This window comes from Ursus maritimus, unplaced genomic scaffold, assembly GCF_017311325.1.
Source record: "Ursus maritimus isolate PB19 unplaced genomic scaffold, ASM1731132v1 scaffold_1, whole genome shotgun sequence".
Taxonomy (NCBI): domain Eukaryota; kingdom Metazoa; phylum Chordata; class Mammalia; order Carnivora; family Ursidae; genus Ursus; species Ursus maritimus.
Genome location: NW_024423343.1, coordinates 7,407,360 through 7,420,431, shown reverse-complemented (window position 1 = coordinate 7,420,431; position 13,072 = coordinate 7,407,360). Strand labels below are relative to the sequence as shown.

The window sequence follows — 13,072 nt, the reverse complement described above, 5'->3', positions numbered from 1 at the left end:
ATTTTTTTAAGTATTGTTTTTTGACATGCTTTTGTCAATCCACAGGATAACGTAGATTTCTTTTAATGTCAGCGTTTTATCTTCTGTGACTTCATAGTGTTCTCCCAAATTATTTTATCAGAATTAATTTATTGATTAGGTTTATCAGAATTAATTCATTTATTGATGAGGTTGTTCTGGTGTTTTAGACTGCAACGAACTCCTTTATATGTGTATTTGTGTATTTCTGTTAGGATAAATTTTAGTTAGAATCGTTGAGTCAGATTTTGCTAGATCTAAGCACATTGCCTTCAGTAGAGGCCAGTTTACACTTGAACACCTAGAGCCTCCCAATCCTTTCATTTGGCACATTCTCACCAGCCCTCTGGTTCATATTCAGTCCTGATACTTTCCTTATTTGAAGACTTGAGCAAAGGGGAAAGAGTGCCTTTGTTGCTATGGAATATCCTTTAGGGAGTTAGTTCACAAAGTTAATAGACCCTTTTAATTATAAATTATCCTTTCTTTGGAGTTAGATAAATTATTTTAACATTTATGCTTGGCTTTTATGCTTTATCTGCTCTCTTCCCACACCCTCCAGATCTTTCATTTTTGTTGAAAATAACCCAATAAAAGGCTCAATTTGTAGTAGTAGTTTGTTGATCTTCTTAGAATTTTACTGTTGAACTTTTAAAGAACTGAATATTGATGCTGTTTCTTGTTCAGGACTGGGACTCTTACATGTGTTTCTAACTTGTTTCTTTCAACCTCCTGTAGTCTAGCCTCTTCAGTGCCATTATTGGTCTCTCAGGTAAAGATCCATTAGGCCTTGCTGAATGTTTAAATGTAGACCTTCTCTTTGTGTCGAGACAGAACTTCAAAGATTAATCTTGGTGTTGAATATGTGCCAAAGTTGACATCTGAGTATCATTTTTTCTGTTTTCTTATTTTCAGGCAGAGGCAGAGGTGAATGTGGTTTCTACCAAAGAAGCTTTGATGAAGTAGAGGGTGTGTTTGGTCGAGGAGGTGGCAGGGAAATGCATAGGTCACAGAGCTGGGAGGAAAGGTAACTAAAAGATCCAGATCTTGGTATAAAGGTTTCTTCATGTAAAAAAACATGTTTTTCTGCTTTCTACAGAGGAGATACTTGTGCGTATAGTTATATACAGTTTCATTTAAAAAAATGCTGTTAATTGAGTATTAAGCTGTAAGAAGTTTTTAAATGATCCTTATTTAAAGGAAGAAGCATTCTAAATAAATAGGTTCATATGTTAGTGCCAGCGTAGATATTTCATAGTTAATCAGATTGGCTGTTTGATTAGCTTTGAGTGGGAGGCATTGACAATTGACATTTTATTGTTTGTTGCTGTTAGTCAAAGCATCTTCTCTGTTCTTTGTGGCTTTATGTGATGTCTGTTGATGAGGGAGGGCAGTTGCACAAAGTTGTATGTACAAAGATGTCCACTATGATGATGTTTATAATGTAATTAGAAACAAACCAAACAGCTTAATATCAGTGTGGCTTCTTATATAATGGTATATCCACACAATAGAATATTATATAACCATTAAAGTTAGATGATTTTGAAAATATTTAATGATGTGGGAAAATACATTTTAAAAGCAGTATATAAAACTATGTCTAGCGTATATCTAAAATAAGTCATGTATCTAATTTAAAAATCTCTAATCTTGGTAAGTGAGATAGTGGATATTTCTGTTTTCATCTTTGTGCTTTTGTGTATTTTCCAAATGTTAGGCAATAACCATGCATTTGTTTTATAATTTGAAAAAGAAAGCAATGCTATTAGACAAAGATAGGGCAGTGGGTGTCATGGATGGGAAATCTATTTATTACTCTCAAGTCTTGTTTGAAAACTTATTTTATCTTTTCTAGAGGTGACAGACGTTTTGAAAAACCAGGACGGAAAGATGTAGGTAAGGCTTGGTTACTGTTTTGAAGTATTTTTATCTGGATTTCCATGAAAACAGTTTGTAACAAGACTCAAGCATACAGTTATTAAAAATTGACTCAGTTACCTGCACCTCTCCAGTAGATGGGGTTGTAGCATTGCTTGCATTAATTCCATGGTTATTTGAGGGCTCTTTTGTATGAAACCAAGGGTGATGAACATAACCATTAGGATTTACTTGGTTTAACTTTTTAGGTTTGTGTGTTCTTTGCAAGGCGTATATTCTTTATTAAGGCTATCTTGTGAACTGAAATTTCAGTCTACTAACTCCCTTTTTCCAATGTAGATACATCTCACAGAGTGAGAAGAAATAGGGAAAATGCTAGAATGCTTGTTTTTGTATCAGAGAACATTGAGTGTTCTTACTTTAGTTTTTTTTTTAAGATTTTATTTGTCAGAGGGAGAGAGAGTGAGCACAAGCAGGGGGAGCAGCAGGCTTCCTGCTGAGCAAGGAGCCCAATGTGGGACTCGATTCCAAGACGCTGGGATCATGACCTGAGCCGAAGGCAGAGGCTCAACCGACTGAGCCACCTAGGCATCCCAATTGCTTTAGTTTTTTATTCATCTGTTTTTTTTTTTTTTTTGATGTATAATCTTTTTTTCCCCTTGTTTTGAGATGAGAGCAGTCAAAATAAATTAAAGTTAAGTTAGCCACTGACTTAAAAGGTACATAGTAAGAGAACAGGATTTCAGTGTTTGTGGTAAATTGATCGTAGTTTTATATTAAAGAATCTAAATGTTAAGATGGGCTTTCTGACTGATTAAAGGTACTACCTTCCAAACTGCAGTAAGTATTAATGTCTGAGAGGAAAAAGAAATGCTGATTCACAGTAATGTTGGAGAAAATCACCTTGCAAGTTCCAAATTCCCAGAAGTACCCGAAAAGTTCTCCAGAGTATGATTACATCATACAAGAGAAAACATTTCTCAAAAATATGCTGAGTATGTAAATATCACTCACAGACTGATTTGCAGATTTTATTTAACACTGGTAGTTACAACAGTCAGCTTTGCATCACTGTTTCCATATCAGATTCATTTTAGCATATCAGTGATTTAAATTTCTCATTTATTAACATGGCATCAGGAATGATCAGTTGTATTTATATTAATGAAAAGTTGTTAAATGAGTGTAGCACAAAGAAATTTGGAAGACTGTGTAGATAACATATTGTTAGTTAAATGGCTTTACTTGTAGACTATTGGATAAATACTATCTTGGGACATTTTTTAGGACGTCTGCTTCCATTCTTGTCTGATTCAGTACTTTTGCCAGTGAATATGGAGAGATAAAGAGGGGTAGTTTAAAGAGTATAGGGTTTTGAGTCAGAACATCACGGGTAATGTAAGTTCTCAGATATTCAGTCTCCTAATAAATGGAGGTAAGAATGCCTTACAGAAGTTTTAAGATTAAATAAGAGTATATGGACTCATTTATTCGTTCAACAGTTATTGAATTTCTACTCTTATGATAGGCCTTGTGCTAGGTGCTGTATAAATATTCCTTTTCTTTAGATGACAACATGTTGTTGTGTGATCAGAATTTCAAATCATTCAGCATTTAGAGGGATAGCTGTAGAACGGAACAATGGAACTTGAGATCAGAATTAAGATGGAACAAGAGATCAGATCTAATCAAATGGAAGTTTAACAGCAGAAAATGCCATGCAAGTCTCACATAAACTCTAGAATTGGAGATATGATGGAGTAATGGTGTCATAGCATCCTGCTGGGGAAAGGCACAGCCTTCTCAGCTGACTGGGCTCAGTGTTAAGTCAGCAGCAGGATGGTGCCGAGCGCAGCATTTACTAGAACTGAAGTGTCCTCATGAGGCAGGCGCTAGGGACACCCGCTGTCTTTTATGTTGACACAGGACAGCTTAAGTATTGCGTGCAATACTGGGGCCATACCTGGAAGGGATCCATATGTTGGAGTAGGATGTTTGGGGCATTTGACCCCTGTGATGGGGGATGCATGAAGGAAATGGGGCTGTTTACACAGCAGACAAGTCTGTGGTCAGGACAGGGTGGGGAGGAGGGTTTTTAGGGTTACTCTCTGCAAATATTTACTTAACAATCATAAAAGAGGAATTAAACTTGATCTGTATGAATCTAAAGGGCAGGTTTAAGGAGGCAGAAACTCGACACAATTTTAAAAGGGTCTGATAGAGCTGTCTGAAAATGACCTGAGTTGCCTGGGAAAGCAGTGTTTTCCCTGTTAAGATAATAGCTTGGTTTTAACTGTGTGACACATAGTCATACTTTGGTGGTTTGGATAGAGTGTAAAGTTCCTCTTTCATCATTATTTTAACTATATTAATTCAATCTGGGTAAATTCCCCAACCACTCTCTATTAAAAATATAGGGTTTTGGGGGTACCTGGGTGGCTCAGGTCATGGTCCTAGGGTCCTGGGATCAAGCCCTGCATCAGGCTCCCTGCTCAGCAGGGAGCCTTGCTTCTCCATCTCCCTCTGCCTGCTGCTCCCCCTATTTGTGCTCTCCTACTCTCTCTCTGTCAAATAAATAAAAATAAAATCTTTAAAAAAATATGTATATTTAAAAAAATATGTAGGGTTTTTTCTTTGTCCCTATAGGTTTATCTTTGAAAAGATGAGTTCCATAAAGCTAAGTTGATGTGAAGTGGTTAAGAATATAAGGTTTTTCCTACTAAAATATCAGGGCAAGTTTCACATATATATGTTCAAATCATAGTGGATTTTATTGAATATTTTTTGACAAATGCTCACTTCAGATTGTATTAACTGTGCTGATAATTCTGAGCCTTTCTTTTTATAAGTAGTCCACTTTTGTTGAAGGTATTATAGATGAAAGAAATCTCATAAATGCATTTTGCACTCTTCAAGAACGGCAGTACTAAAGTAATTTGTTGGGACAGAGTGACATATTGGTCAGTTGTGAGATGTCCTATGACATCAAATTAAGATAATTTGGGTCCTAAAGGTTCCAGAATGACTCGTTGGGTTTAAAATTAGAGATGATTCATATCATATATTTGCTTCTTTAATGGAGGGAAATGTGTGTGTTCACAGATATCTGGGCAAGAACCCTGCATATCCCCTTGTGAACACAGTAAGGGGGAATGTGGAGGTGGAAAGGGCCTATAACATCGGAATTATAATTGCTATTCAGTAGGTTTGGTTGCTGGAGAGGATGAGATCGGTTCCGATGATGATCTTGTAGTGTGATTCTGTGAGGATGAAATTGGAAGATCATTAAGAAATAAAAATTGATTCAGTTGATACCAGTAGATTCAGCCCATTGTGATAGCAGTTAGTGCATTTTGGTGTGAAATACTTTAGAGTAGACATAGCAGCTTTTGGTTATAAGGCTGCTGCCAGCAGTAGGTATTACGGGCTTATACATATATAAAACTAGACCTTATGATTTTTAGTAACTACTTGTCTAGTTTGTTGGGATTGTCATGCTATCTGTATTCGTTTCCTAAAGCACTTCTAAAGTTAATTCCAACATGGTCTTCCTAGTCATGTATCTAAGATAACATCCACTGGCCTCCCAGGTGCCCCAGGTTAGTGAGCTAAACAGCCAGGAATTAGGGCTGCTGTTCCCACCTCCCAGTATTTCTCCCCTCTTTCCATTTGCACCCCCTTCTCCTGAAAGGATAATGATATCTTGGCAGAAAACTTAATCCTGTGATTCTGTGACATAAGTGAAAGAATGATGAACAGTGCTTTCAGAAGCTTTCAACAACCAAGTTTTTGATTGCATTTCTAGTTGTCTGCTTGTGAAACACTTACGAAGTAGTATTAGTATACCAACAGAGTTGTTTTGGGGAGTGTGTAGGGAAGTCACGTCTAGTTTTCAGATGCAGAGCTTGTATGTGTATAGGGTACTTTGAGAGTTCTGTGACTTGAATGGAGAATGTGCCGCATCTGCAGCGAGACTCATCCCAGATCTTGCTCACTTCCTGGTGTTACTTTGGGCAGCTTCACTTAACAGGTAGAATTGTGATCTGTGTAAGTGATGCAGAGGTCTTGGGGAAAAAAACATACCATGTAAATCTTTGTTACTACTTTATTTTCACAGGTTAGGTGAATCTGGTTACTTTATTATAGAAATAAGAATTCCTGCTGTCTGTATGTGTTACGACAGTCCTGAGTTGGAAAAAAGAAGTCTGGTGTTCTGACTAGCGTTTAAGAATACCTAACGTTTCCAAACAACAAAGTTTGCAATAATTAAGTTTCTGTGTCCTTGATATTTTTTTGCGGTTATCACTCTTAGACAACTCCAGAGTTCTTTATTTTCTTTTCCTTTTGGTCAGAGAGTAGAAAAATGTGACTTGCTACTCTGTCCTACTCTTCACCACTGATTGCCTTTACTAGGCTCGTGTTTATTTCATGGGATGATTCCTAGCTGGATCATTACCGGTGGGGAGGGTTAATCTTTCAGTTTTCCTACTAAACCTGAATAAGGGGAATTTCAGAAAAGAAGAGCAAGTCACAAATCTACTTGAATTCTGATAGGGTGACGTTTTTGGTTTTTGTTTACTTTGAGGACAGGTGTTTTTTTTTTTTTTTAATCAAAATGAAAAGTATGCAGAGAATGGTTTTAAATTAAACTGGAGGTAAGGGAAAGGGTTCATCTAAGTATATGTAAAATAAAAATTGAACCAGAGAGCGCATAGTTTTCATTAAGTATTAGACTTGGTAAGAAATAATAGAGTTTATCTAGTCCAGCCTCCTACTGGTGAATAAACACCCATTTTGTGTTTATAGAAAAAACTATTTGAAGTTGGAAACAGGAATTTGGGTTTGAAAATACTTTGTTGCCTAATTTTTTTTGCTTTATCTATTGAAGATGTTTTTCCTGTTTGAATGATATATAACTAAACCTTTATATCTATAAAAACTTAAATATATTTGCATTTATGAGTTACTTAGGGTGTCATTTTTTTTTATACCATTGGCTGGATTATAGGTAAGAAGAGAATGTTTTTACTTAGGTCAGAAGCGATTCAAATGAATCATTGATGATAATTTTTAAATCACTATTTGATTATTATGTAAGGTGGCTTTATAGTAGATAGACTTTTGCATCTCCTTACAAAAATACCACCTTACAGAGTTCATTCAGGCTGGATCTCTTACTTGATCTGATCACTTTCTGCCACAAATACATGAATATGTGCATGTGCTTGAGTATCATGCTCAAATGCTTTGAGAGCTATGTATAATAGATACTTTGCTGTTTTGTGTGTGTGTGTGAATTTTTGTTCTTAGATGTTAAAAATTAAGGGAGTAATACTTACTCCAGTTTTGTAGTATGACGAACCAGAGCAATCATCTTTGTTGTCTTGAAAAAAATAACAGTTTTAAAAGGATGTTCATTAAATATTGTGAAATCATCATTCTACCCAGGGAGCTAGGTTTAAGACTAGACTGTTTCTTCTACTTACAGATGAAAACGAGAGATTTGTAGTTGATTTTAGAGTTTGGCTGTGTTAACTTAATTGTCCTGTTTTACCTTCATTAGTGGTATCATACCACTTTGTTATAAATCCACCAACATTTCTGTATAAATATCTGTTATTTTGAGATGCATTGATTTCAGCAGATAACCACAGATACAAACTTTAAAGGTAGAATGTTATATTTCCAGAATGTGTATTGTTAGCTCAGCCATTTTTATGGGCATAGGCTTGATTTCCATGATGTAATCAGAGATGTAATCAGCATTGAAAAAAGAGAAAACATGAGATATGAAGGAAAAGTAGCTGCGTAACTGGCTGGGAATATTTAATACATTAAAAAATAGGGTGTAATAGAGACGTCTTATTCTGTCAGTCCTGTTTCCGAGATCTGAAAATTGTCCATGCTTTGTCCATTGATACGGATGTCCAGGTCAGTCCTGTTTGGGCTCTTGGAGACCAGAGGAGTTGGAAGTTCAGGAACAGTCTTGTCAAAATTCTCCATCTTGATTTGATATTCACCTTTGGAACCCCGGGTCAACAGAGATGCAAAACAGTGATGTAACATGATCTCGGAGGGTAGGTAGGACGTCCTCCTTTGGCATATTTCTCCAGTGCCTTCCTGCATTGCTGAGAGGAACACAACTAATTCAAAGTGGGGAGGACTTTCATGCTGGAGCAGAGTAGCCAGAGGACTTGATGGTATAATAGAGTGATAGTAGGTTAGTGGAAAGATAAAGAATGGACATTCCTCAGAACTGATGCCATCAAGGTGGAAGTCCACACTGGTCTGGTTGAGTTCACCGTTTTGCCTTTCCTGATAGAGTACAGCTGAGACCCGGACGCTGGTCAGAGGGCTAGGTCTAGTGTTGGCCACTTGGAAAATTAGATTAGGTTTGCCGTCTATGTGAGCTACTACTGCTAAATCCGTAAAGCGAATTGAGAAAGCTCGATTTTTTGGCCGGGCAATCTTCGCCACAAAGGCACCTAAATTAGAAATCATTGAATTTTTTTTAGAATGAACTCTTGAAATATGAATACCTTTTCTGAATGAGAAGGGTGTATCAAATAGTTAAACATTTCTTGATGTCATGCCTTCCAAGTGAGTCAAGAATTGATGAACACATTAATTTGGGTAGTCTCATTTGCCTGAAGGATTTTTTAAAATGTACATATATCATTATTTAAAAACTGATTTCAGAACGGTTAAGCACAATTCATTTTGTTACATAGAAATGTAACTTTGTCTTCTCATTTCTTACAAAAATCAAAGAATGGTCATTTATTATATTTCTGCCCCCACTTAAAAGTAACAGAAAATAAATGAAATCCATTTGTAATGAGATTATTTCAAATTGAAGTAGAAATTAGATTCAGAGTAGAATGATTTGGGCTAGGGAGGGGACCAGTAGAATGAGTGATACATTGAGCACTTTTTTTAACTTTGAAACTTATATAACCCTTTCCCCTTTTTATTTTAGAAGGCTCTGGCTCTTAGGTGATTTCAGTGTACCTTTGAAAGTGTATCTTCTGTGTGCCCTCAAGCTGTAGGTCAGGATTTCTTAACCACTTTTGTGCCACAGATGTTGTTGGCAGGCTAGAGAGATCTGTGGACCTCTTAAGAATTACGCTTTAAAAGCACAGAAATAAAATACATATGAAGAAAACCAAATATACTGAAATTGAGTTGAACATTTAAGAAATTATGGTAAATTATGGTACTATATGTGCTTTTTTAATGCCGTAAACAAAATATAGTGATGGGTTTAATAGTGTACTTTTGAAGTACTGTAGTGTCATAGGAAAATATCTGTCATTTCTATTTTTATCAAAGTTACCAATATTGCTGATACTATTGTTTTTTGTTGTCTACGTTTATGGTGGAAGGAAATGGCAATTTTCAGTTAGGGGCTAGTGAAAAAAGATGCAAGTTTTTCCTAAGTTCATGGATCCCCTAAATTTTATTTAATGACTAACCCAGTTTAAGAACTCCTGTAGGGAAGTTAAGTGATTTGTTACAGATTATAGAACCAGTTGGCAGCACACTGGACTTCATTCCAGATCACCCTTCATTTGGCCCATTACTTACCTTTTCAGATTATTATTGCGTAGTGTATTAAAGCCAGGTTTTCTTTTCAATTTGTTTTTTGATTTTTAAACTGTATATATATCACTTATAAAAGTGACACTAGCCCTCCTTAATTAGAGGAAAGTCTTATTTGTTATCAGGTTTATAAATAAAATCTCAATCTTTGCAGCCATATTTCCAGTAAGGAAATATACTTACTTGATCTCTAAATATAATGTTGACTGTTGTGCTCTGGGCTCACTGATAATGAGTAAATGTTGAACAGATAAACTCAGAGGAGGAAATTCTAACCCAGTAAAGAAAAAAAAAAATCAAATTCCTGATAGGTAAAATGATTGTCAAATATGCATTTAACGTATTTATCCGCTTACTTGACAAAGTATTTAGCTTCTCTGAAAAATGCCTTTTTAGACCTTTCGTTAATATTTTTTTGGTGTAAGATACTGCTGCAAGTTAGTGTCATAATGGTCCCTTTTTTCTTAAGGAGTTCCAATAGGTAAAATTTAAGTGTAGAGTCAGGTTTCTTAAATTTCACCTCTCATTTGGCCCTAGACTTTTTTTTTTTTCAATCTTTGATATTACCTGCTAATAATGCAAATTAAATTATTCTACAACACAGTTGCTTATAACTATTCCCTCTCCAAACCACTTGTAATTCTTTTTTTTTTTTTTTTAAGAACAAAAACAATTACCTGTGATAAAAGCCTCTAGCATGAGGCCTAGGAGCATTTGTATGGCAAGTAAGGCGATTGCACTTGGACAGTCACCACTGGGGAACATGGTACCATAACCAATTGTGAGTTGTGTCTCCAGGGAGAAGGAGAATGCAGCTGTGAAACTGGTGATGTACTTCACACAGATAGTGTGGTTTTCAGGTGGGGCATCATGATCTAGTTCCAGATCACCATTCATCTCAGCTAGAACATACCAGAGCACTGCAAAGACAAGCCAGTGGACAACAAAAGAAGCAGAAAAGACCAACATCATCCAGCGCCAGCGCATGTCCATTAGGATTCCCCAAGCGTCTCGCAGATATGCAAGACCTCTTTGAGCACCATCCATTTGAAGTGTGCTGTGGCCATCCTTGGTGACCATCCTCCGGTATCTCTGAGTTAGGAGAGGAGCAATAACTTTGCAATTACTGCCATCCATCTCAGGTTGTAATTTTCTGAAACCAAGAATAAATTAGTAAGCTCTTAACTGTTTTACAGTTAATATTAATAAATTCTGAGACCTCATTCACTTTCTCCTTTTTTTGGAATGCTTCCCTAGCTATTGGGCAGGCTTTCCCAGTCTGATAGCTCTCTCTCTTTTCTCTTCACGTGAGAGGGGCATTTATTGACTAAGCCATTCATTTGTACCTAATCATGGCTTGCCTTAGGATATCTCTTATTGTTTCCTTGAATGACTGTTAAAATATAGTGTGGCATTTTAATATTTCCAAGTATATTTCAAAATCCCTGAAGGTTTGGGTTATGGTTCATGTCTCTTTGACACCCCTGCCTCTTTTTTACACAGGTCCAGGCATAAAGTATTTATTGATCTGACTAAACATTATGTGTAAATAACAATTTTTCATAATTAATAATTATGGATAATTCATAATTAAATAAGTTAAATATATGTGTTCCTCTGTGTAAATAACTAGAAATCATTTGGAAATGTAGTGTTAAATTGTCTACAAATGTTTTGAAGCTGAACTCTGTGCTAGGACAGGACTAAGCTTTTAGAGATCCATAGTTCTAATGTATGCTTTTTAATCAGCCTGTTGAAACTTTTATGAATAGGCTTTGTTTTTGTCACTTTGTGGCCATTTTCATGGATTCTTTTCTTCCCTATCTAATGGATTGCCATTCTCTGAATATTCTAGATTCTGATTAGATTGTAGGGTGGGGAGAAAATTATTTTCTTGGAAAAATAAGAAATTCTAGGTAGAGATTCCTAGATAATACTAGTTTTTTTTTTTTTTTTAAAGATTTTATTTATTTGAGAGAGTGAGTGAGAAACAGAGAGAGAGAGCGCGCGCACACGCACACGCCTTGGAAGAGACAGAGGGAGGGAGATGCAGACTCCCTGTTGAGCAGGACCCTGGGATCATGACCTGAGCCAAAGGCAGACCCTTAACTGACTGAGCCACCCAGGCATCCTGATAATACTAGTTTTGAAAGTAAGTAAGCCAGAAAGAAAAAAAAAAAAGTTTTATAACCATTAAGGCACCAAACGGCAATTTAAAAAATTTTTTAAAGATTGTATTTATTCACTGGAGAGAGCAAGAGAGAGAGAGAGCCCGCCCACGCGCGCAAGAGAAGGGGGGGAGGGGCAAAGGGAGAGTGAGAAGTAGACTCCATGCTGAGCAGGGAGCCTGATATGCGGCTTGATTCCAGGACCCTGGGATCATGACCTAAGCCAGAGGCAGCCATTTAACTGACTGAGCCACCCAGGCACCCCCAAATGGCAATTTTTAAAAGATAATTAATATAATTAGGTTTTAGCTGTAAACAGTTAAACTATAAATCAGTGGGTATGCTTTTCTCTGTGGCGAGAAGAAATCTAAGGTATGCTTTCTGTCTGTTGATTCTTGCTTCTATCAAAGGTGTGTTAAGACATTTATGTGGAGCCTCACAGGAACAGAATGAGAAAATCAGCTTTGCTTTCTCTCTCTTTTTGCTGCAGTGCAGTGCTAGGAGTTTATATTTGACTCTGCCTATCTGCTTCGCTCAGAAGTAGATGCTCTTGAGAGTATTTACATATTCCCTTCCTACCTTTTGAATGACAGTGGCACTTAAGAAGGGGACTAGAGGCATTTGGAGCTAAGTTGTTGCTTGGGTTTGCTGGGTCCTTCCCATATCTAGGAACTTTGGGGCTGTGGAGACTGCCTTCCTGTGATATTGGAATTGGATATTGGCTAGCTGGGTATATACTTTCCCTTCCCCCGGAGGCTAATTTAACATGTATTGGTGATATTATAGACATTCTCTTGTATTTTCTTTAGATTTTAATTACTGGTGGAATACTGGGGTAATGGTAAAAATTTATTTAGAGTGGATAACCATTTTAGTTTCATATTATAAACTTAAAAAAAGTCTTAGGTCATTAATGCTTTATAATTCATTATTTTAACAAGTGGTCATTATCATTTAGTGTATTTTTTTTCTCAGCACAGCTGTTTAATGACTAATTTTGCTAGATTCTTTAAATGTTTTAGGAGACCATATCTCTGTCATTTTGAAAGTAAACAACAGAATAATAAAATTTTCATAGGCATTGTGCTTAAGTACCTTCTGTATTGCATTATCTCTAATTCTTTGGTGTCTCAGCAAGATAGACTTTTTTTTTAAGATTTATATATTTGAGAGAGAGGGAGAGAGAATGTGAGTGGGGGGAGGGGCAAAGGGAGATGGAGAGAGAGAATCCTTAAGCAGACCCCATCCTCTCAGCCCCCGCTGGTTGCAGAACCCCACACCAGGGGTGGATCTCAGGATCCTGAGATCATGACCTGAGCCGAAATCAAGAGTCAGACATTTAACTGAGCCACCCAGGTGCCCCAGCAAAATAGACATTATTATCCCGGTTTTCAGATGAAGTC

General features: G+C 36.6%; 2 protein-coding genes across 8 annotated transcripts in view; one reads left to right on the top strand and one right to left on the bottom strand.

The window, feature by feature from the left end:
• The window catches only part of GIGYF2 (GRB10 interacting GYF protein 2), a 140,732-nt gene that overhangs the window by 55,181 nt on the left and 72,479 nt on the right, over positions 1-13,072 (top strand). For 5 of the 6 annotated variants that reach the window (XM_008690335.2, XM_008690332.2, XM_008690333.2 and 2 more), the window contains 2 exons: positions 934-1,045; positions 1,877-1,917. The exons of the other annotated variant lie outside the window; for it this stretch is intronic. In XM_008690335.2, coding sequence (XP_008688557.2) covers positions 934-1,045; positions 1,877-1,917 — 153 coding nt within the window. The remainder of the gene's footprint in view (positions 1-933; positions 1,046-1,876; positions 1,918-13,072) is intronic. 6 annotated transcript variants of the gene reach the window in all.
• Positions 5,527-11,730, bottom strand: KCNJ13 (potassium inwardly rectifying channel subfamily J member 13). Of its 2 annotated transcripts, none has more exons than XM_008690329.2 (2): positions 10,179-11,730; positions 5,527-8,384 (listed from the first exon to the last, which is right to left on the bottom strand). In XM_008690329.2, the coding sequence occupies exons 1-2, from the start codon at positions 10,636-10,638 to the stop codon at positions 7,762-7,764; spliced, it is 1,083 nt and encodes a 360-aa protein (XP_008688551.1). In that variant the 5' UTR covers positions 10,639-11,730; the 3' UTR covers positions 5,527-7,761. The 2 variants fall into 2 exon arrangements, with proteins under 2 accessions (XP_008688551.1, XP_040494912.1); XM_040638978.1 differs by having other exon boundaries at positions 8,166-8,384; positions 10,415-11,722.

Bases quoted from the DNA above. Each gene is read 5' to 3' on its own strand.
- KCNJ13 (XM_008690329.2), bottom strand. From the start codon at position 10,638: ATGGATGGCAGTAATTGCAAAGTTATTGCTCCTCTCCTAACTCAGAGA. The intron at 8,385-10,178 runs GTAATTGTTTTT...TTTCTAATTTAG, and splicing joins GCTAGAGGCTTTTATCACAG to GTGCCTTTGTGGCGAAGATT.